The sequence below is a fragment of the Chamaea fasciata genome, unplaced genomic scaffold, assembly GCF_029207755.1.
Source record: "Chamaea fasciata isolate MVZ Bird 193981 ecotype frontalis unplaced genomic scaffold, bChaFas1.0.hap1 SCAF_2, whole genome shotgun sequence".
NCBI classification, from domain to species: domain Eukaryota; kingdom Metazoa; phylum Chordata; class Aves; order Passeriformes; family Sylviidae; genus Chamaea; species Chamaea fasciata.
This window is the reverse complement of record NW_027094087.1, coordinates 84409441-84434724: the sequence shown is the minus strand read 5'-3', so window position 1 is coordinate 84434724 and position 25284 is coordinate 84409441. Positions and strand designations below refer to the sequence as shown.

General features: G+C 38.8%; 1 protein-coding gene across 1 annotated transcript in view; it reads right to left on the bottom strand.

Annotated features, from left to right (window-relative positions):
• ATP10A (ATPase phospholipid transporting 10A (putative)) overlaps nt 1-25284 on the bottom strand; it is a 110338-nt gene that overhangs the window by 41211 nt on the left and 43843 nt on the right. The window contains exons 3-5 of the mRNA XM_066176535.1: nt 8623-8708; nt 2089-2195; nt 1849-1980 (exon numbers count right to left, since the gene is read on the bottom strand). Of these exons, the coding sequence (XP_066032632.1) occupies nt 1849-1980; nt 2089-2195; nt 8623-8708 (325 nt within the window). The remainder of the gene's footprint in view (nt 1-1848; nt 1981-2088; nt 2196-8622; nt 8709-25284) is intronic.

The following is a 25284-nucleotide window of genomic DNA, read 5'->3' as shown; positions in this document are numbered from 1 at the left end:
AGTCAACAGCATGGAAGCTGAGGAATGAAGAACAAAAGAAATCCTAGGTCTTGCTCAAAAAAATTGATTTTAATCATTGTGCTGATAACTAAATAAAGATAAGATTGTTATTGTTTTGGGAAAATAACATTCTTGCTAAAGAGACAGAATGTTGCCTTTTTAAGTACAGCATTAAGATTTAAAGCCCTAAAATCCCTAAAATGGTATGCCTGATGTTTTTAAGGCATAAAAAACAAGGAAGAATTTTTCCACAACAAAAAGCATTCAAACTATCACTATATGTTGGAAGTAAGAAAAAAAGGACAAAGGTCCACTTTAAAAGTAATCTTCTTAAACCACCTTTGGCAAGATCATTTACATCTTGATACATAAACCCAGCAATAAAAACACATAAGTGAGCACATTATTTTGTCCCTATACTACCACTATGAGATCACACGCGTGATGTCTTTATTCATGCACGTATCTTTATTCTTGGGAGCAAAACCAGAAAGCTCCACACTGAGAATGACCTACGTGAAGGTTTGTTTTATAAATACCCTTAGACTTACAAAAGAATTAAGTGTCATATTTACAGTTATACTTCATTGATAGAAGGTGTAAAAATGGCCTGAATTCTACAGAGCACCAGGCAACTCAGAGGGCACGAGGAAATTTCTTTCCAGCTGTTTGTGGCTGTCGGCACTTCGAGCAGTTTGCTCCGGCCCTCTGCTGGCAGCTTCCAGCCTTGTAGCAGACGGGACAGAAGGGAAGGCGCACCCGTCCCCTACTGAGTGCCACCTCCTTCCGTTCAAGTTCCCACCTCGGGAAAGCCCCAGCTACCTTGAAGCCATTCACAGGGCACACCCCGCTGCTGCTGCTGCTGCTCTGGGGACATCGTGGAGGCAGTGGCAGAGGGGATGGCTGCAGGCAGTAGCTCCCTGCTATGAAGCCTCACCACGACACTTCAGCCCTGAGGACTAGGCTGCCCAACACTGAAACACTACGAAAGCGTGTGATGAACTCAGTGGAAACAAATAAGGTGGCTGATTCACAGCTGGAAATACTCATCTTTAAGCATTTAAGAATACCTGGGAAAAGGCACACAGAGATGTATTAACGTGGCATAACATTGTTATTAAACTACACCACGGTTGTTAAGAAACATTCTGGCGTTTATGCCATATGACTCACATGCAAACATTACAGAATGCACAAATATTAAGGATATGGAATTCACATGCCATATATAAAAAAATCATTCTTGGTGCCAAATGTAAAACTCAATTCTTTCTCACAAATGAGCAGAAAAAAGGCCTGAAGAGACATAACCTGAAATGCAGCATTTCCTTAAAGACTCCCAGAAGTCTAGAGAGCATTCTGCTTGGATTTATGCAGACTTTTGCTTATTTCTTCTACGTTTTAGCTGCAGCCTTAGGGACAGAGAGTCCATGTTGTGCACTGTGCCTTCAATTTAATAAGTAGGACTGGGGAATACCACTGTGCTGATTATGTTTATTCTCTGCTCATAAACTACTCTACCAACTCATTAACAACATGTTACACTCTACCTGTAATTTTGGGGGACTACATATAAACTGGGGGCTTTTTTGGGCCTGATATTTTTGGATGCTATCAAGGGTAGTATAAACTAAGCCTTCAAATCTCTGGTACTAATAGCATATATTTGAGATTAAGAAGGTTTTTAGATCAGCTTGCACATCAAGACATTTTGATTTTTGAGAAAAGTAAGTATGGAGACAGCTTCATGCATTTTATATTTTGGCAGACATATGTTTTTGATGAAGTTAAGTGCGTGAATCCCATGGCAGTGTAATACTTAAGTTTCTATTAGTAAAGAGCACTTACCAATGGCAGAAAACAAACACATGATTAGGAGTATGAGGACACACCAAAGGACATCAGCATTCATCTGTCTTTCAAGCTTACTGCGCTTGTAACGGGGTCCATTATTATTTAACAAAGCTTTGGTCTCATGCCCTGCAGAAAGAATTGCACCAAATATGTCATATGGAACTCTGCTATTATTTTGAGAAAAGTACAAAAAGGTGGTATGCCCCATAAGACAGAAAAACAGCTAGCTCTTACCTGCGTAGATTACTATTCCTGCAACTTCTTCTGTGTTTCTAATGGTACATCCACGTAACAAAAGATTCTCTTTGAACAGTCCATCCTTTTTTCCACTTTGATGAACACTACAGAAAATTTAAAAACAGAACAAAACACAGCAGGTCAAAACATTAAGCTTGTTAAATCATACTTGTAATATAACAAGCTCAGGAAACACCTTCAATGTTTAAGAAGTTTTTTTTCAATTTGATGGCAAAATATTTCATTAGATCTTCCTCCTGGGAAGGTTTTCTGTTGGACTTTGAAAACTGAGATTACTTACCCACGGATCTCTGACATGTAGCAGCCCAGCTGGAGCAGTACCAGTTGCTGTTGGACATACAAATGTCCTGGACAAATGCTCACTAGAGATCTGTGGGCCAAATTGACAGCATGTGTGCAGCCTAGCTAATGCTTGGAAAATGCACTGGACTTCCTGTGCATGTGTAAACTGACTGAGCAATCACAGTTAATCCAGTCCACCTAAAAGCAGCTGTGCAGTGGATATAATTAACCCACTATTCACATACTTAGTGCTTACTAAAGAAATCCTAGAAAGAGATACGGTGAAATTGGGAAATGACTGTGCTTCCGAAGCAGTGATACTAAGGAAGATGTGCCAGGGATAGGACACATCAGTTCAGTGAAAAGAAAAGGAAAAATATTCCATGTGTTCATCAGTGACAACAAGAGAAATTATTTTCAGAACTGTCTCACCAACTATCTAAGAATGGCCTGGACCCTGAGGATTCTTGTTGACTTACACCAAAACTCAGGAGAAAAAATTGAATGAAGCCCCAGTTCTACTACAACTTATTATCTGCTGTGCATGGACTGACTGAAATTTCAGCTAACAGAGAAATACAGAATGAGAAATAACAGGGAAATGCTAAACAATAATAGTAATTAAAAATTGTATTAGAATTTTTATGATGTAAAAAAGACAAGCCAAATAATAATTTAAAAACAACTTTCAAATTAATTAATAAAATCTCCTTTTACCAACCGAAGTACCTCAATGCCTCAGAAAAGACTAAAGCAAGTCTGGATGGTTTAAATGTTGTCCTCACTTTCAGACCACCAAAACAATCACACTTTCAATATGCTACACTAAAATTAAACTGTGCTGCTGCAACACCAGATTTTACGTCTACATGGATTTGAGCACTTAAAATCCTCTGTCCCCTGAAACCTGCAAACTGGTTTAAAACTGTCCTTTTTATGTAAAGGTGGAGCTCTTTTTATTTGCTTCCTATTTTCTAAGCCTTCACATCAGGGTTATATATTCATGCTTTTCCCTGTTAGATTCTTCTCTTTTTCTAAATGAGGACGAACATTGTAATTTAAGTACGTCTAGGATCTCAGGCCTAGGAACTTTACAAAATACCCTGAGATTTGTGAGAAGGTTCACATTGGTGAGTTCTTTGTACTTGTCCCAGTCTAGTAGGACTACTTACAGATTACTCTGTAATGCTGGTTAAGCTAAGAAACCTCAACAGTCAATGCTTTTAGTAAGCAGAATATAACTGTGTATATATGCACACACATATACAACCTTTTTCAGGTTGTAATAATATAATATTATATTGTAATATTGTAATATTGCAATATTGTAATATTGTAATATATTCTAATAATGTAATAATATATTGTTCAGCACAACATATTATACCCACCCTCTGCTCAAAAGATATACATATATATGAGAAGTACTAGTGTTTCAACAAGTATGCTTATCTTTTCTCTGCAGGGATGAAGAAAAAGCATTGGGTTTGACTGCTGAGGTAGCAGCAGCAGTGATAACATCTATCTAGAGACCGGAAACGGAGAAAGAAAGAAGTAGTTAACATCAAATTTGCAATTCTCACAGGAAAGTTGAAGGTGGTTTTTTAGTCAGGAGAGAACTTCCCCTGCTCAGCCCATCCTCCCTGCCAGTCTCAGACTGAAGAACAGAGCTTTTACTTCTGTTCTTTTCAGCAAACCTCCTTAACCCACTGTCTCACCTTTTGCCAAAGCACCATCAGTTGGGGAGGCTACCCAATATCGCTCTGGCAGAATGTCAGTAGGTGTCAATTTGTCTGTGCTTAAACTATGGGAAATAATTTCTTAATGATTCCATACTGTTGAAATTGCTACCAGGATGCTCTTATTCCTCTGATTTTTAAGGCTAAATTCTACATTAGGCTTTCTTATAAATCACGAGAATGTTTAAATTTCCAATAAAATATCCAAATGATAGTTATGATTCCTGTTAATAAATGCGACTTTTTAGAGATAAACCTACTTAAGTGATACTTGATCTGGCTTATAGTTTTATAACCTTCATCAATTTTTTACAGTTCACCATAACAGTGGACTGTGCCAGGTATATTGCATATGGCAAACTTCATATACAATTACTTACATATTTGTTCTATACAATTATATATTTTTTCTTACTATCTTAGCTTACAAAACAACTCCAAAACAATTGTGCAACATCTGAAGTGAACCTATCGGTGTTAAAACCCCAATCTACTGTCCTCACCCACAGGCCGAGCCTTCTTACCACATTACATTCATTTGATACTGCTTTTTACTTTTCCATATCCAAATGAAGTCAGAGAACTCAACTGTTGCTCACCAGACCTTTAGAAAACATGGATGAAATCAAAATCTGGAAGAAGCCAGCAGAGGCTGGAGGAAACTCATCATCTGCCTCTTGTCCACAGTCACTCCCAGTAACTCAGTAACACAACATACACATAAAACAGTTGGGCACTGATGACAAAAGGAAGAAAAAATTACAGACTAAAGGTCTGGATTAAAAAATAATGAAAACTAGAGTTAGATGAAACTGCTCACTTTGGTAACAAACCTGCCAACTGTAAACTTTGAGTCTGGGTTGAGAGACAGCCTAGTTCTCATTTCTAGCCCTGCAGAGTTATAAACCTGAAGCTTCTTACAAAGGCTGAACAGTGTGTTTTTCCCCTTTCTGGATTCTGGCCAGTGTAAGTTACAGGCAAAGAGGGAAAATTTTCTTTTTCATTCTTTAAAACAGTGTCTGGCTGAAGCCACTCAGATGCTTGGAATGCAAAGGCTAAGTCATGAGGAAACGCACTGGTAAGTGCAGGTGCAACGCTCTTTTTCTCTGCAATTTCTCACATGGATGACACTGCAAAAATGTGGTATCTTCACATCTAAAATACAAATGCACCACAAATTAGGAAAAGTGGGCAGATCATTTGCAGTTAACTACTACTATGCTACAGCATTCTGAAAGTGTTTACACAGAAGTAAGCCTCAGGTTTAAAACAGCAATGCAAAAACTACCTTAATGGTAGCTCACTTCGGCTTTCTATTATGTTTTAACTTGTTATGTGTTTACTAGCATTAAATAACAAGGTAACCAATGATAACTGTATTCAAAAGAGAGTATTTTCTTTCACTTTTTGGTTTACCGAGTGTCTTACAAGGGAAATAGTAGAGCTGGAATTACTTTCCAAGGCTTGACACTCCCAAAGAAAATATTCAACAATCTTAAACACGCTTAAACACCGTCTCAGTGAACATTATCAGTCAGAAACTTCCTGACTGACTTTCAATTGATGAAAATTAGTTTGGGTTGCTTCGGTTTTTTATTCCAGAAGTGGAGCTGTTACTATAGCATACTACAGAGACATCACTATAGATTTATATTTGTTTTTTCTTTAAAAAATTGTAACATGATTTTATATTAATTTGTGTTACCTTGTGACAACCTTTGAGATAGAAATACACACATGCATTTATCTCCTCCTTCTTACAATTCCAAACTACACTTATTTTGGTATGAGCAGATAAAATTTTATGTTGTTGTCTAAGAAAAAAATTATTATTTTCAAAAAGCTGAAAAGTCAGAATCCCAATAACTACTTCTCTTTTTCCCTTGCCCATGTACACACAAAAAGGTACAAACAAGATTTTAAAGCAAATATTGCTATTTTTGGAACCTGGAATTGGATTTTTGAATGTTTGCCATGCATACTGTACATAATCTGGCTGGACACATACAGGCGGGGGAACATTAGATTTTGCTCTATTCTTCTTACACAGAATATGTTTATAGGGGAAGTAAAAGTGAGGGGATGTACTTGGGTTATTTGGGGGTGCAGAGACTGCAAAAGAGAATTAAAGGAAGCACCTGAATAAAACTGGTAGTCTGCCTGTGCATCTGCACACCCGAAGTGTGTTGAATGCAGATTGTGGCAACATAGCTGAAGAATTCAGAAGCAGTAATGTACATGCTACACCTGACAGGACTAGGTTCTTCTCAGTGCATTCTGTGGTATCTTTTTTTTTTTTTTAAAAATATCATGTCTCCTTTTATGCTGGCCTGCCTGTGCTACATTGGCTACCTATGGTGATTTTGTTTCAGGAAAACTGGGGAACAGAGTTTTTTACATGTTTACAACATACACACACAAATATTTCTATTTTCTGGAAGATTTGTCAGCACAGATGTTAAGACCAAAGACCACATTTCGTACAGGAAAATAAAAATCTGAATTGAAACTGGAAACCTACGAAGTGGTCAAAATGTCTAGGAAACTTTGGTAGTAATGTTTCAGCACAGCTTTTACACATGGATCTATTGAAAATCTATTATTTCATGGGATTCCTATTTAAATATTTTGGTATCATTTCTTTTCAGTCAAGCTATTATTGGCTGGTAGCTATCTGATCCATTATTTCAAGCAGCAACTACTGGTAAAATTTTGAACAAGAATAAAGATCTGAGTTTGATGGGACAATGACATGTTTCAATGCAGATGTGTTAATTGCTATTCATCTTGTTAATGTATGATTTGAAATAGACTCCTGATTCCATTATACTAATGAAGGAACTCTAAAAAGTGAGGGGAAAAAGCCCTCTCCTGTGATAAATTAGGGGACTGAGAGTATACTTGTTGAGGGGTTGGTCCTCACTGTCTAACCTTAATGGCCCATGGTCCTGTAAATCTCGGAACATAGCTGATAAGAGCTGGAAATCACCTGATGCTTTCTGCCAGATTCAAAATTTGTGTCAAAACACATTCACATCATTTGTGAAACTCTAAAATATAAAGAAGATTAAATATCAATACTAAACAATAGTCATCAAAAAGGTATTACCATATTTTCTGCTATGTAATTCAGACAATTCTGTAACTTACATGGCACAGGCCTTTTCCACATGGAGTAAATAAGTAAATATATAATGGAAGAAAAATTTATGCATATTTTCTACACTATTCTGCTCAATGTTTCGAGGACTAAGATTTGCACATAAAGTGTGCTAAAAAAGCTGCCAAACTTTCCATTTCCATATCTGGAAATGGCATGTCTGCAGTAGAGCAGGCTCTCTATTACATACCCTCATGCAGTAATGTCTACTACTAAACTTTTTTTTTTTTTTTCCACATGAACTGTAGGGCTTTGTGCTGCTAAATAAAGGAATACATTTTCCCACACAACAACCTGATGTAGTTTCAAAGAAACTGTCTTGATTTACACCAGTTGACAGTAGGTCCTCCACAATCTGTGACATCTGAGAGTAGTAACTGTGGTGGTAAATGGCATCACTATAAAAAACTCCCCGAGCTCCAGCAATTTACCTTGTGACATTTACACAATTTAATACTGTTTATCACTGTTAATCAACATGGGTGATAAATCATTGTATTTGAAACAGAATTAGTGTCAGTTTAACTCCTGTCATTAAAATTTGGGCAAAAATTATGTATCCTGGGCTCTCACTCTCCACATGGTAAACAGACTGTAGAAAAATAAGTCATGCAAGAGTGCATCTCCTAAGCCACCACAACCAACATACCTTTGTACTACAGACCAGGTTACATAAGAAGCAAAGTGCTTTGCACATCCTAAAACACTGGTTTCTGAGCTGGACTGATTGGCCAGAGATGAGCACCCTGTTAATGCAGTTCTGTTTGTTTAGAATTAAGTCAAGTGGGCATAGGTGATGTGGTAATGCACACAAGCATACCCATTGTGTGAGCCAATAATTTCATTTTATCTGAATGAGAAGAAAGGAACAGTGCTATAGCTGGAGAAATATCAGTTTTGCTTTCTGACTTTCCTCCATGACACATATATTAACAGAAACAACCAACAGACCCGTCTTCATGAAAGTGTCCAACAGATTGTGTTTGTTTGTTGCCTCTCTTGGACCTGTTTTCTATTTCTTCCCATTTCCAGATGGGTTTTTTGATCCATGGAGAAGGAGAAGAGCACCCATAACTGCAGTGTTTTATACATTCATTTCTGTATGAGCTGATTGAAGTTCGCAAATAAACCCATCCTAAGGAATGGAAACATGAAGTTCCCATCTCGCCTTAAAGTGAGGATCCTCTGAAAGAGCCTCAAATATTCAGCCCTATTTAGATGTGATGATGATTCAACTAACAGAAGACAGCCCAAAGCCAACAAGCATTTCTTTTATTCAATATTAGAGAAAAAGAGTGTATACTGAAGGATACAATATGAAATACTCACATGTAACCTCGAAACCTACTTAAGTCATTGTTTGGCTTCTCACATTCAATCACACTGGTGAACTTCAAGGGGTCAAATTCTGAGTCCTGGAATAATAAGAGTGTTCATTATTTAGAGCAAAGACTTGAAAATTATATCCAAAATCAATTTATTTTCTAGTTTTTGTAATATAATAAAGTCCATTTTTTTCCAAAGGCGATGAAAGCAAAGATACAGACCACTGACACTGAAAATCAAAGGGACCTGGGAAAAAAATTCCAAATATGCCCCCCAAAATCCCCCTTACAAGGATGGCTTCTGTTTTGCAACTGGAAGATGCCAAATGAATTTGTTCTGCAGTGGAAAAATGAAATTTACCTGGAAGATCTCAAACCCTTAAATATTATCATTATCCTTCATGTTCAGTGAAGTCAGTGAAAATTTAGGACAATATAAGTCAATACACTGCTAATTTTCAAAAAGATAATATGAGCTTTTGAAATATTAGCAAGACTTCTTAATTGCTTTATGCCAACAAAGATAAATTAATCTACTACAGTAAATTACACACATAGAGCAGAATAACTTTTTCTTAATTATCACTTAAAAACCTTCTTGATTGTCTAGCTCATTACTCTGAAATTGGTATTGTTGCTGACTATTTAAGTTTATTTGTAGTTAGCACCTTGTTGTGTTTGAGGAAAAACATCATATCACAGCAGAATTACTTTATTTTGTTAAATAAAAATCAAGGTTCTCCTTTCTTTGCTAGATCAAATTACACCTTGAAAGCAGACATATCTGATCCTGGTGCTGCAGAGAATGTTGTTTATCTCCCTCAATGAGGGCTACTTTTATAAAGCTGCTTTGCATAACATTTGAATAAAAGAAATAATTGTGAATTATTATGTTATTAAGATTTCAGCAGTGACAGCACTTCATATGTTATGTTTTATAATGCTTTTGCTGAGTTGCTGGAGACCCCAACCACTACTTTTAAGCATAAACTTGTGAGAATGGTTGATTGAGAATCAGTAAGCACAGGACAGACACAATCTTATTGCCAGTTTCTCTGAAACACACAGGTGTTTCTGTGATTTTTTGATGTGCACTATACTCTGATGAAAGAAACCAGATTTTGAGTAAGAGAGAAAAGAAACTAGAGGATACGTCAGCATCAAAACCAACACCCTCCATTTTTCTACTGCTTACAGCTGGAAGAAAGACAGATATAACTATATAGGTGACAATTCAAACCACCCACGCCTGAGACTTTTGAAAACCTTTTCTGTATTTTCAAGAAACATGAGATGATAAAGAGAACTGTGAAAATGGGCTGTCACTTAGAGACAGCTACAGCCCACTGGAGGAAAGAAAAACTTTGACGTGCATAATTCAGCTTGTAAACAAGGGGGGAAAAATGGGATAAAAACAAAGGACAGCTCTGAGTAGAGACTGCTTTGCTGAGAATCAGACTCCCTAAATTACATCAAGGCTGGCAGTCAAGAACCCAAGCCTTAGCAAGAAATAACACCTGCTCTGCTGTCCCAGAAGATGGTATTTTCCTTCCTTGCCCCAGTATGTTCCTTGGCAGAAGAAAAAAAAACAAAAGGTAAAGGAAAAAAAAAATCTACAAACATTCACCACTGTAGTTTAAACTGCATTTATAAATTGGATGGAATGGCAAACATTTCTCCTTATTATAATATATATAATATATATAGTTTAGCACAAATTTTCATTCACTGGTGTTAGAAAAGAAATAAATCCTAACATCTTTCATGAATGTCATTGAGGGAATCCTACAGACACCTAATAAAAAAACCCAGTGTAATCAAATGCGGCTTTGTATGGCTGCTGAACTTAGCAGAGTAAGTGTGGTTTGATACATTATCTTCTAGAGCAGTTGAACAGCTGAATTCCCTTTCTGCAAAGAAAACCTGCCACCAAGGTTTGCATTTCACAAATAAAGATTAAACAAAGGTACTTAAATCTAGAGAATTCTAAAGTCCTCACAAAAAAAGAAAGATCTTCGCAAGATCAGAGAGGACTAAACGTACCCGACCTCTCCATTGGTACCATGCAATATCGTCTTTCTCCCTCCTTTGTTTGTTGATTTCTTTTCATTTATGACTCAGTTTTGTGTTCTGTTACAATTAACTTGAAATATGTGATTATGGTCTTTACTCAGATAATATCTGGGAGCGAAAATCCAATTAGAACAGTAGTTTACATAAGGAAAAAAAGCTGATGAATTCTGATTTATGGCAAAAGTTCTTTGGTTTATTAATAAATCACACTGCTCCCTCTCTTCCCTGTGAAATGGAAGGGCAGATATACACTGTATATTACAGCTGATTACACTGTTTTGATTTGAAAATACCTTTTGGTAAATGAAAGAACAAACATATTAAACACAGCCTCTGTGTGACTACTTTCAGTGGTTACAAAGAAGCACAAATTTAATGTAAGATTTCACAATGATCAAAGTTTTGCTCTTTTTAATGCTGATAACTCACACTTTGGCAGCAACTGAAACACAAACTGTGATGATGTTCTCATGTATTAGCAGCTAAGAGAAGCTCCAGTTAGACAGAAATTAAAGCCAAAACTGTTGCTTTTACAGTGCACAGATTTACTCCTTTTTCTTGGTAAAAGTCCATGGGAAAAAAATTCTCCACCACTACCTTTAATTTTTTTTTACACTGAACTTCTGCATCACTGTTAAGACACAAGAAACAAGATCAAAATATGGTGAAACATCGAACTGGCCCAGACCTTTGTGCAGCAGTTATCTGGTGTGTTTGATTTTGTGTATCTTACTTCCCACTTACAGAACTGCTGGGCATTAAAGCTGTCCCAGTACCAAGAGAGATGAAAAGCTCCATGCCTAGACAGACTGCAATCTGAGATGAGACTTTCCAGTACCCTAGTCTCCCTGAAATCTTGACTTCTGTGTTGTTCTCATCATTGCTCTGTGCACATCAACAAGCTTGGTCATACACAAAAAGCAGCTGGGAGCATTTTTAAAATTTTCTGAAGGTGTGTATCATTTTTTATCTGGTACCTCGGCAAGTCCCAAACTTATGCCTTGTGCACCACAGATCTGAACAACTGACTCTGGCTGATAAAAACTGGGGAGAGATTTCACTGATTGCACCTAAGTCCCCCTGAGTATTTTACAAAACTGTTGGCAAAGTTCAGGGCTAAATTCTGTTCATGTCAGTCACATTATTTCTGTTGAACAACCAGTTATACTTTTGCTACAACGTACATTTTACTTGCCATGACTATTTCTAAGGATAAGTCCCCATAAAATAAAGTAAAGCAAAACAAAACTTTCTGCTTTCACTCAAAGCAGATGTCTTGCTACTAGGTAGTGCTTAACCTGGAGCCCAGACCCATGCTCTAATAAATTTACTATGCTTCAGGAGAGTACTAAATTATGCTTGAGATACACTGGAGGAGTAAAATCCACTCCTTGCTCAGCTCTTCTGCCATATTATGTCATATCAAAATGGAAAAAAAAAAAAAAGGAAAAGAAAAAAAAGGGAAAGGGAAAGGGAAAGGGAGAAAGGGAAAGGGAAAGGGAAAGGGAAAGGGAAAGGGAAAGGGAAAGGGAAAGGGAAAGGGAAAGGCTTTGATTCAATAAGAAACTGACTTTCATCAAACCCCTAACATCACTTTTTGATTTTGCCAAGATTGCTTTAGTCCACTGCTTTTCTTGGAGAAAAAATGCTGACTTCTTAGGAAGTCAGAATATCTTTACAGGTATTTCTGAAAATTTGAAACTTGTCAAGAGGACACATGGTGACACTTACATTGGGATTTTATATACTCAGTGATTCCATGGAATGTATTTAATTTCTTCAGGACTTCTCTTGCTAGGAAAATGTTTAACATTCTCTACATAAATCCTATTTCTTCCACTTTCTTAAAAACTCGGGAAATTCATTTTCAGTCTAAATGCAGCAATGGAACAGCTTGTTTTCTTTACATAAGCAGACCTAGTCAAACTGTAAAAACCTGCTAAATATTGATTCCTTTAAAGCTGAATTTCAAATTAAAGTTAAATTGCAGATGCAAAGGGGTTTGTGACTAGCCTTTTCACAATGCACTAGCTATTAAATCTGACAAAAGGTTCCATTAAAAACAATATTTTAGGTCTGCAATAATTGGGCTGTGTCTTATACCCTAAAAGATGAAGTGTTGAGGGGAAGAAAATTACAATGCCTTTAGAGAGTGGGAAACCAACAGGTAGACAGATGAAGACAGTATAAAGATTTGTCACAAAAAAGCAGACTGAATTTAGCTGTCTCCAACATGACTTTGTAGCTTCAGCTGTAAGATTCTGAATCTCCACAGTGAAATGCCAACCTTTTCAGTTCTGCTGGCAACCTCACGAAACTGTCATAGCTCAAGAAGCAAAGCATGCCAGATGAGTCAGTTTGACAATTACACAATGTTCAAACAACATATTTCCCTTCATTAAATGCCTGTTGTATGGGTGATTTAATAGCCTGCTAGTGGTATTAATAATGCATAGTTATTAAAATGTTTTCCTTTATTCATCTGCCCTACTTTACTGCTGCAGAAACCTGATTTTGATGTTCAGTCCTTCCTTCCAATAGGACAGCAATGGGCACCCAGGATGCCCTTGGGTGACAGTGACAGTTACCCGCTTATCACATTGTGTTTACTGGCTAGGCTGGGGATCTTATCCAGACTTCTCCCTGCAGTGCAGGGCTGATGAGGGCTCTGGGATTTGTTTTGGCGTGTATGTCTGGAGGAAGCAAAAAAAGGAAAAATGGAGTCATGGGGACAACTCAAAGAAAATATTTAATAGACAAAAATCTGCCTCAGCCAGAAAAATAGCTTTTCCAGTTTAAAAGCTTTTAGGTACACTTAAGAACTTGTCCTGTTAATGCACTGGTCCATCCTGTTACTGCTTTATATAGCAGTATCCTGCCTTTACCATATAAAATTAATCTGACCTTTTATTAATGTGCAACTGTAATTACATACTGAGGTTATGTATCCAAAGCATATGATCTGGTTATATACTGAAAGAGTGAAATGTTTTCATATCTAAACTGCATTAGTCTCTACGGCACAATTTATCTGTGCCACTAATTCACAAGAAAAAGAAGAAACAGCTGGATTTATGCTGTTTAGGAACTAAGAAGATCCAGCTGTACATCAGAATTTAACTACTCTGTTTTTCACACTTAAAACAACTATAATTGGACTTTTTTCAGTATTGTTTGTTTAAAAGTAACACATGTTCAGTATTCAGATACACTGGAACAACTGAGCAAGTCAAATACATTTTAGGTGGCTGATCTTCTGGCTGACCAAAGTTTTCCTCTTTGTAGAAAATAATATGAGGGAACAGTACAATATCCAGGCTGCAGGAAAGAAATTGTATTGGTTGCAAGGCCTAGGAAGATCTCAATAATTCTGTAACAGCCAGCTGAAGAAACTGCTGTTAGTCAATCAAGGAATGAAAGTATCAAGAAATATGTCATCAACACTGAAAATACACACATGCAAGTTTTAATGTCCCTCAGGATGATGGACTTAGCAATGCACTAAAAATTATGGTGGTGTGAATAAATTCATTTATGGACTATAGTAGTGCTGGAGAATGGTTAGGGACTAGTGCATGTCAAGGCTAAAATACAGACCTATATTTGGGAAATTAAGAAAGTGGCATCTGCCTGATCCAAAAGCCAGTCACTGAAATAAATGAATGGGCACACAGTCTGTAAGGGCCAACCTCAGTATTAGCTCAGCGCTTCAACTAAACCACAAACCAAGCCTCTCAAGGACTTCCAAAACGCTGTGTACAACCCCCGCTGCTCCTGCAGAGGCTTTTCGCTTCACACTCACAGACAGATGTAACTTTCCCAGCTCTCCAGTGCTTTCTCCTCTCTGAAAAAAATTTCTAGCAGTCTTTCTGCTCCATTTCTTAAGTGCTGGAAGAAAACTTTCTGTCGTTTTAAAGTAGCAGCACAACAGCTGAGGTCAGCTTCTGAATATACCTTGTCCTGCTCTAATCCAGACTGCTGGACAGTCTGATTTCTTGTGGGATGAAGTTCTGCCAGAAGAAATGGCTATGGAAGGACTAAGATACTTCACCCAGAAGAGAGAAATGCCAAGCACTGTTCTTACATCATTCCACAAATAAAACCCAAAACATTGGAGTCCTGACAGGAAAGAGAGTGGTTGGAAATGCAGGGGTTTTCTTGTCAACAGTAAAACAGAACAGTAGCAGCTGTAGTGTCAGGATGCAGTTAAATGCACCAAAGCATAGTGACCCTACCTCAGACTGAAGACGGAATGTGGATAAAAGCAGCTTTACCTTACAAAGTATCATGTTTAAGAAATGTCTCTAGGATGTGAAGGAAACCTGTAACATACAGCAATTGCCTAAGGAACTGAGAGACTCCAGCCCCTGGCAACTGCAGGGGAGCACAGAGGGAAACAAGCAACCCTAATGAAAGGACACCTTTTATTCCAAATACTACAGGGCAGCATTTATATCAGCACCATCACAGTTTTGTCAGCCTTTCCACAAGCATCTCCAGTGTGAGAAGGTACTACGATCAAGTAAAAACTCTCCAAGCAGGACACCGGCAGGCTGTCTTTGCTCGGTTTCATATTTTTATCTACTTCTACCATCACATGGCTGCCCTACTGCAAACATGGCATTCAGAGTGAACCTTCTCTGCTAAATCCCAACTCTTTGTGCACTTGCCTCTTAGCTCTGTGGAGAGGGTGGAGGTGCAGCTGTGAAGATTAACAGTCAGTCTGAGGCCAGCAGGCATACACAGAAGGGGGGGGAAGTTGGGATGGCTGCAGAACACTTTGGCTAGCAGCTTCCTCTCTGGTCTATTTTCATCTGCTATCTCTTCTACTTAACAAGCTCCTTTGCAATCAACATATTAAAGCCACCACTAGCAAAATGAAGGACTCCTTTTCAAGGAATTCAAGGGTGTTTTATTTTTCAGATATCAGCTGATTGCATGAATCTTATGAAAGGAAACTCACAATGGCCCTGTCAGTTCCAAAACTGGCAAATGAGCTGAAGGGAATGAAAATATATCATTATGGCAGAGACTGAGGTTTGCTTCCGTTTTTAGCTCTCTAGACAGCCTCCTACTTTAGGCAAGCACAATGGCTACAAAGTTTGTGCACAGTCTTGTCTTCAGCCGTCTGTACGCTTTGTTCAGATAACTGTGTAAATCAAACATACAAGAATATGTTTGTGTATTATGAAATATGACCTGTTAAATTAGATCACAGCAGCACAGCAGAGTCTATTTCTCTTGTGCAGGCTTTCCTCACCCCCTGTCTTACCCTCTGTGTAGAAGTCAGTTACTTGGACTTCCAATTTGATATGGTTTTCTGCTTTGATTTGGCCTGTTAGATGGGTAAGGAATTGGCTGAATGGCCGCATCCAAAGAGTTATAGTCAATGGTTTGGTGTCCAGATGGAAACCAGTGATGAATGGTGACCCTCAAGGGCTTGTTTTGGGGACCAGTACTATCCATCAGTGACAGGCAGTGGGACTGAATGCACTCAGAAGTCTGCAGGTGTGGTGCTTTGTGTGGTGTGTGGTGCTGTGTGGTGCACTTGACATGCTGGAGGGAAAGGATGCCATCCAGGGAGACCTTAACAGGATTGAGAGGTGGCTCTATGCAAACCTCAGTTCAACAAGGTCATGTGCATGTAGGTTGGGGCAATTACCAACATCAATACAGACTTGAGAATGAATGAATTGACAGCAGCCCTAGGGAGTAGTGCTGGAGATACCAAAGGATGAAAAATTGGACATGACCTGGAATTGTGTACTGGGAACCCAGAAAGCCAGCTGTATCCTGGGTTGCATCAAGAAAGTGTGGCCAGCAAGTTGAGGGAGGTGATTCTTCCCTTCTACTCCACTCTCATGAGACCCCACCTGGAGTGCTGTGTCCAGCTCTGGTGTAAGACATGTAACAGGTAAGAGTGGTTTTAGAGGAGAGCCACAAAAAGGATCCAAGGGCTGGAAAGTTGCTCTTATGAAGAAAGGTTGAGAGAGTTGTGGTTGAGCCTGGAGAAGGCTCCAGGGAGACCTCACTGAGACCTTTCAATATATAAAAGCAGCTTATAAGAAAGACCAAGAGAGACTTTTTAGCAAGGTTTGCAGTGACAGCACAAGGGGCAACATTTTTAAACTGAGAGTAGATTTAGATTATACAAAAATATACTTTTTTTACTACAAAGATGGTAAGATACTGGCACAGGTTGCCTAGAGAAGCTGTGGATACCCCATCACTGAAGTGTTCAGATTCAAGTTAAACAGGGATTTGAGAACACTGATCTAATATAAGATGTCCCTGCCTTTGGCAGGAGTGTTGGATTAAATGGTCTTTAAAGGTTCCCTCAGAACCCAAATTACTCTATGATTATATGATTCTTACGCATATATTCATTATTATAAGCATTCAAAAAATGAGATGTTGAAGGGCAACCAATGAGAGCAAATGTCACACAAAACACCAGCAGGGAGAATATCAATGGATGAAATAGTTTGTTTCATTTTTCTTCCATGTCATTATGAGTTACTAGCCTAAAGATCAAAACTTCCTATGAAGTACCAGGGGACAATCCATTGCTTTTTGTTTCTTAGTAGCTGACATGACCCATCTCCATGCAGCTGGTAGCAGGACAAAGTCATTTTTACCCCACTCCTATTACACTGCAGCAGCCTGTAAGTCAGATCCCCATGATCCCAGCCAGACAGGCCACACTGCTATACAGGAATATGAGGCCATTTGGGGTATAGTTTTCAATCTGGTATTAAATCAAGTCATACGAAAAAAATATAGTAAGTAGAAAAGCTTGAAAAAATTAATTAGAGGAAGGGAAAGTGCATGAGACAACTTACATGCATTTTTGAACCACGTTGCACGTTAATCAAATTCTCTTTCTCTTGGAAGCCAAAAGGTTGTGTTCCCTGCTTTGATGTAAACCATTCCATTTTTTTGTACCTTTAGGAAAGCTGAATTAGGGTATTAGCACTGCTGTCTGTAAATCTCCATGCACTTCTGATGTTTTTATTTCAACACTTAATAGAAGTGTAAACATTATAGTGCTGTGTGGAGAACAGTATCTTGTCCAGCCATATACCTGCAGGACAACCACAGCTCTCTCTCTTATGAGTACACACATGTAATGGAAAGTATCTCACCATCACAGAGTCATAGAAGAGCTTGAAAGTATGAACCCAAGTATAACCAGTGAACAGAAATGTTCATGATTTCATTGAAATAGCAGTTTTGAGACATCCAGCCAGCCACTATCCATGTAAGTAACATTTCAATGCAAATTTCTAATGACCACCAAGGCTTATCACCACTAAACTGTGTATAAGACTTGGAGGGCAGCAGCAGGTGGAGAAAAGAGAAGTGGGATTAGAGTTCACATCCTTGATGCTGAAATAAATACAGGAGTTCCTCATACTGTTCCTCTGTCTTTTCTGGCAGAAAAGCAGACCCCTTCTCCACCTCAGTACTTTCAAAGGAAAGTGAGACCATACCAATGTAATTTGGCTTATATATGGCTTAATACTGTGAACCCTTCTGCTCTGGAAAAGAAGGTCTTTCCATCCTTTCCTAACCATTGATACTGCCATCTGGGGTTGTGGTTTCAGAGACCAGCTCGAAAATCCTGGCCCTAAAATCATGAGTTCTCAGTGTTGTATTACAAGAACTCTATTTCCAACAACATATATTCTAGGTATTTCCTGTTCTCAGGCCAATGAATGACTAAGGAATAAACAGTTCTAGAAATAAACATTTGTTCAGTAAAATTGAATTAGGCTGTATCAGAAAAGTCAAGACTAAAAAAAAAAAAAGGAAAATCTCTTCTTAACTTACTTTAAATGTAAACGTTTACTTTTCTGTAACAGGAAAGCAGAATAGCATTTTATTTTTTCTATGGACCTGAAATGCTCTTTTGTTTTCTAATACTTTTTCAGAGAAACAGCAAAATGGAGAAATCCTGGGTTGTTGATACAGAGAATGAAATTTCCTGCCTCTACAGAGCTTTGAAATAGCACAAGCACTGGCATAATACATTTCCTTACACGGATTTACCACTGTTCCACCAGTGCTGGAATGATTACCCTAGGTACTAGAGGTCCTTCACAGCCATGACATTCAAACTTAGATGCATCAATTTAGCCCCTTTAACCTACATTTAAAAACAAAACCACACAAGTAACGCCAATGGCAAAAGTCAACTACTCAGCAGTCTTCAGACTCTCAGGATCTTCCTCCACTCTCCCCTTCCCTGCTATTCCTTACATTACTATATCCAAAATTTTCTCTTACAGTTATTCAAATTCTTTGTCTCTCTAATGAAGCTCTCTCAAAATGCAAACTTGTGGCCTGGACACCTGTGCAATGGAAACTAGAAATGAGCTGATAAAGCCGTGCCCAAAGCTGACCAAGGAGGAAGTGAACCATCATTCTTGAGTTTTTTTATTTCCCCATGCCTCTCAGTGTGGCACTGCTGACTAAGTGCCACGGTTAGGTGTGGAATGAAAAATTGTTCTCAGCCTTCCTTTAGCACATTTAGCTCAGACAGAATTTGCCACAGCACTGACTTGGGTCATTCTCTGCACCAGGTTGTTCCGCACACATCTGTTATATGTTTTTTTCTCTATTAGAGACAGCAGTTGCTTCCTCTTTAACTAGATATGTCCACAGTTTCTACATAAGTCATCTCTGAACAAGATATAACCCAAAAAAGATACAACAATACAGGGATAGAGATTTTCATAACAATTCACCCCTATCAAAGCAACTTACTGAATGTTCAAGGCATTACCTCAGACAAAAGTCCTTCTCAGGGTGTGACATGCTTCCATTTTGCACTGACAAATGCAAGTCTTTTTACAAGACTTTTTTTTTCTCAAAAATCTTAAGCTAAACTGTAAAACTAAAACACATGAGGTTTTAATTTAATATTCTGGTAGTGCTTAGCAAAAAACATTGTTTACTTTTGCTTGTTTGGTTTGTTTTTTTAAACTTTATTTTCCCTTGGGAAAATTAATTTTGGCAACACCTGTGGGATGGAGCACTAATTTGATGCTTTAACATGTACATATCTGGAATTTTCAAGCCGATTTTCATCCCCTTCTGAACCTTCTCAAAATACTGCAAAAAAGAAATGCACAAGGGATAACCCCCAAAAGATGCTAGAGAGGCAGTTGCTGTTATTGTGGCCTGATTCTACCTTGTTAAAGTACTCACAGTCAAAACAGCACTGAGTCAAACAACAGTGAGTATGATGATTAACTCCCATCTACTTGATTATAATAGTGTACTATTCCCACTAATTGCAGGTGGATGATTGCCTGAAGATACTAGTAAGACAAGAAGCAACAGGGAGAATATAGCTATAGCTCTCCTGTCTTGCTTTAGAAGACCCATTCAGACTCTTTGAGGTAAGAAGCTCATACCAACAGGTAAGATGAAAACTAGTCTGCCTAGAGGTTGAGCTGGTTTAACTTCAACTGTTCCCTCAAACTGGGCTAGTTTAGACAACGCAGATTGCTGAATAAAAAAAAATCTTAGCTCAGTTTAGGATAAACTAACATTTGAAAATTGATTTTCTCTTTTTTTTTTGTTTTTTAATTTTGTTTGAGCGAGTAAAAACTGAATGCAAAAGCAACATTTACACTGAGATACCAAGGCTGTTGCATGCAACTCATTGTAAATGAGTTGTTTACATGCTATCAGCATGATCTGCCCTTGCCAAAATACCTCATACACAGAGCAGCCTGGAGCCACCAAGTCAGGGTTACAGTGCAACCCTTCTAGAAAACCATCTTCTCTTCTTCTTCCAGCTTCTGCCTGGGACTCACAGGGAAAAAAAGAAATGGTATAAATGGCTTAATTATTGGAACAGAGAGCTGTGGGACTGTTTCTCTAAGTCCAGTATTCCCATGTACCCAATGTATTTCCAGCACAATGCAGGACCAGGAAGAGCCGGAATGAAAGCTGGAACTGTCAATTTAGCCAAACTTCCAGGCTGGGACTGATGAAAAAATATGCTTGCACTAAGCATAGGCTCTACATTTATACATATTCCAGAAGTGTTCACAAACTGACTTGTGAGGAAATCAGATTCATCAGTTATTTTGGTGCTAGTCTGCATGCAAATGAACATCCCAAAGAGGCAGACACCAAATTCAGATATGCTTTTCAGATGAAGTAAATAAGCAGTCACAAAGTAGTTAGCAAGGCTTATCTAAACCTGTTTAATCATGCTAGTAATAAGTTTGTTTTGAATGAAGTTCTACTCTTAGGAGAAAATGAGAAGGAAAAAAATGCATCTCTGACCCCCACCAGCCCCCACAGGGATACACACACCTTCTCACAGGGGATGGGAGCTGCTACATTTAGCTTAGCTTTCAGCTGAACTGAAGCTTTCCACATAAACATCCAGAACAGGGGCAGTGGTTAATAAACCATTAGCTGCTCCAGAATCCACAGTGAGTCTTTGTGGATTTTGTTAAAAGACATACTGAGTAAAAACAGTGGAGCACGGAAATGTAAATGTTTTTCATGAGTCTAGATTCATACTATCAAAATATCCTAAATCAAGTTTATGAACTCTGAAAGGGAGTTTTGAGCTCTTGCAGCCTGAGCTGTAACTGCTTATCCACTCTCTGAAGAGCGACTGACATGACGTCTCAGATGGATGGAAAACATTCCATAAGCAACTGCAGAGGGTGTGGTGGCACGGCAGCTTGCAGAGTAGCACAGAAGACACATTGATTCCTCCTGCCTACTGTGTCTCCTATTAGATCCAGTGCACCAGAAATCGCTGCTGTGACTTGGCAGCACTGAGGGTGGGCTGGAAATAAGAAGGAAATGGGAATGCAGAATACCTACAAAGAGTTGGTTTGGTTTTTTTTTTTCCCAAGAGATACTTACTGGTCACAGTTAACACTGTTAGACCACATACAACAGGGTTTAGCACAGTGCTTTCTCCTAGCTGCACTTGCCAGTGAGTCATGCTACACACACAAATCTGATCTGTATTTCAGGGTGAAGACAGTCCACTATCCTGTTTGTTTTAAAGACACAGCATGCAGAAGTATGTTTCTGGCTATTTTAAACATTTCTAACACATCCTGTTGCTGTAGTAGCAGAATAACAAGAACACAGTATTTAAAGTCTCGGAGGAAAAAATGTCAAGGCCTTTGTAAAATCTCCTGTTTTCTTTTTTTCTTTTTTTTTTTTAATCTACTCACTGAGTGATTTTTGTTTTTCTTGACTATTTTGAGTCTACAACAACAAGGTATAATTCAAACTGGTGTCTTCAGACATGGAAGCCAGAGGAATATATCAGTGACTCTTCTCACAGCTTGAGCATCAGTAAGGTGTAGAATCATGTACACAAAAATACAGGTTTATGTCTGACAGATTGCATTCGTTAACAAACGTGCAAAGTTAACAAGCAGTATGTTCCCAGTCTACTATAAATTACTCAGACAATTCAAAGCAGCACTAAAATTAGTAGTATTTATGGTCACTTGCACTATAAAGGAAAACAGTTTCCTGGAATTCCCAAGTGGGGAGATGCAATCCAAGCCCACAATTGCTGATCCTGGACCTTCTGAGCATATGTGCAGAGTAGAATAATGCCTGCAAAGCATCGGAGACAAGGATATAGAAAAGCTTCTATAATTTGTTATTGCTTCTTCAAGAGTCAGGCTAAAAAGGTATCAGAATGCTACTTTTCTGAACAGAGGTTGGGAAGAGGGAGACTGTAAGGCCTACTCCTCTCTGAGACTATGGACTTTATATGCTGTTACTGCTGAAAAGAAACACACAAAGATCCTTCAGAGGATGCTGGAGGAATAGAGGCCTTTCCAGAGGACAGTTGTACCCAACATAATAGTGCTGGCCTTGCTGGCCTTTGGGGAAAATGTAGTGGCTGCAGGAGGACTGCCCAGTGCACATGCCACTTCAGTGACCCCAGATTGACAACCAGGCTCTCTCTGAGAGCTCGGCACAGATCTGAGGGGCTGGAAATTATGTGGGTGCACACAGGGCAGGAACAGAATCAAAAAAGCATAGCAGTAGCTTAAAACAACAGATCCTGCTGCCGCCCCCACTCCATTCCCATGCCCAGCTGAGTGACAGGTATAGAAATAGCTATCCTTCATTGACCTGCCTCACAGGAATGTGCTCCAAAGTTATCAGTTAGCTCATACGCGAAGCACAGACAAGCCAACCTTTGTAAAAGTTTCTTTTAAAAATTTGAGACACTGATACAGAGACATTATTCAAAGACAGCTGTTAACAGCTGATACTTTGAAAAGAACTTTCCAAAAAATCTGTTTTTTGTCCCATGATAAGCCACATGACAAGGCACATCATTCTCTAAGGGAGGTGGGGAAATTGTTTAACAGTGTGGGAAAGAGAGGGTCAGGATTACATAATTTATTTATTTGTTTTCCTGCTTGAACAACAGGGATGCAGAATGACACAGAAACAAACAGCTATAAACACAACTGAAAGCTGTTCTTCTAAGCAGTGTTAATACAAAAATATAAGAACATTCTCAGCCAATTCAATAACAGGCTGGGGTGCAGGTCTTGTAAGAGATTTGGGAAAAAGCTTCTCTGAGGCTTGGCAAAAGGAGGGTTAGCACTAGGTGCAAGAAAATTTTGGTCATCCCAAGTATTTTATAAGATCTAACAATAAGTTTCTCTCCAGTTGTGACAACTTAAGACAAATCCAGATAGGAACTGAACTTCAGTCCATCAGACAGGCAACACCTTCTTATTCCATGCTACTTGGCTGTGGTCCTTCTATTCATCCAACATTTTCCAAGCACCTCCCTCTGTCCCACTGCTGAGTGTCTCTCAGCAAGGCAATACCTTTAAGAATCAGTAAGAGCCTATCCGTACTAGTATGGAGTGTGAAAGCTAATGCTCCTGCATGAATTAACATTATGTTTAGAGAGGTTTTGGCCAGGATTTTAATGAGGATGGCAAGTATTCTGCTGGATAACGTATGGGGTACTGTTACAGAGAGGTTCTGTGATGCTGCAGCTGCTGAAGACTTCTTAGTTGCAAGAGTGCACTTTGCCTACAACTTAGTTGACATAGGAACCTGGGCTTTGCTATTTTCTGCTTTCTCAGCTATTTTAGGAGAGGGGAGGTAATCACATGTGGTTTTCTTACAAGTTCTCTTTCAATACTTGACTCCTTGAGGACCTGTTTTCATTGGAATGAATGAGCTTTTTGTCACTGACCTCTGTTTAACCCCCAACAATTTACTATGGACCTCAATGCAATTGTAGCTTGGCACCTTGTGATCTGAAATTTATTTTTAAAAAATATTTACCCACATTTTTCTGAGCACACTTCTAAGTTATAAAAGTTCCATAATCATCTTATGATTCAGAGAACTAAGATATGGAAGGAGGATGCGCTGGAAATCCAGAGTGTACTAGGTGACTGCAAGTATCAACATGGTAATTTCCTCAGTAAAGCAGGGTATGCTGAGCTAGCCATGCCACATATACTGTGATGTGCTTGACACACAGAGCTAGCTATGCTTCCCTAGGCAGGAGCTGTTTCCTCAGCCTTATTCCTACATGAGGCCCAATTCAGTCTTTTTGAGTCAGTCAGTCTTCCTCCTCTGTTTGAGGAGGAAATGGCACTGCCACTCACTTCCACACAAAAGTCTAAAGGTTACAGGTCCTTCCAAACTGTACAAAACCCAGAGCTGAAGTTTTTATTCCTGGTTTGGATAAGCAATTTAAACATCATTGAGTATGCCAAACATAATGTGGCTGGGGTACTTCCTCCTGGTTTTCCTGCTGTGTTAATGCATGTATGGGTGTTGAGGGTTAGGATTGCTGGTTGAAGGCACAGAGGTGGCTCCACAACTGATGGGCTCAGGCCCATCTCTAGGTTCCACAGCTCACAGGAGCAGGGCAGTCTGTAGGGTTGGCAGGTATCCTCTCAGCCTGACAGCTTCCAGGAATGCTGAATCATTACTCTGCTGCTGGAGAGCTGGGGATCCCAAGACAGTATAAGGGACTCCTTCAGGCAGCAAGGGTCTTGAAAGCCAGTTTTCTAATAATTTGTAGTTGGACATATCAATTCCTTTCACCATGTTTACCAACACCTAATGATGTGTGTCCAGTGGTCTCAGATCACAGAAATTCAACCATCTGCTGTGAATGAGTAGAGAACCTGGTGCCTTCCCTTTGAGCCAGAGCTGGAATGTGCCCTTAGCTTACAACTGTACCCACAAATGCTAAAACACACCTGTGTTCAGTTACCTAAATGAAATCTACAGGTTTTGTCCTACATAATGTACCTGAAGTCACATGAGAAGTCTGTCTTGGCAGAAAACTGTGATACATCATCTGAGCACCTCCCTGAAGCTCTATCCACTGGGAGAGATTTCCTCTCAGCAGGAACAGGATGGGAGGTTTGAACAGCAATTCAATTAACTTTGAAACAATAAGAGTTTTTGAAAGGTTTGGTCTGTAGCTGATTGAGGTTGTTGCCACAGTGGTAGGTGCCATGTCATGTCTAGATTCTGTGTGGAAATCACTATCATTAAACAAGTCCTTATCTCACATGTTTACAATCTATTT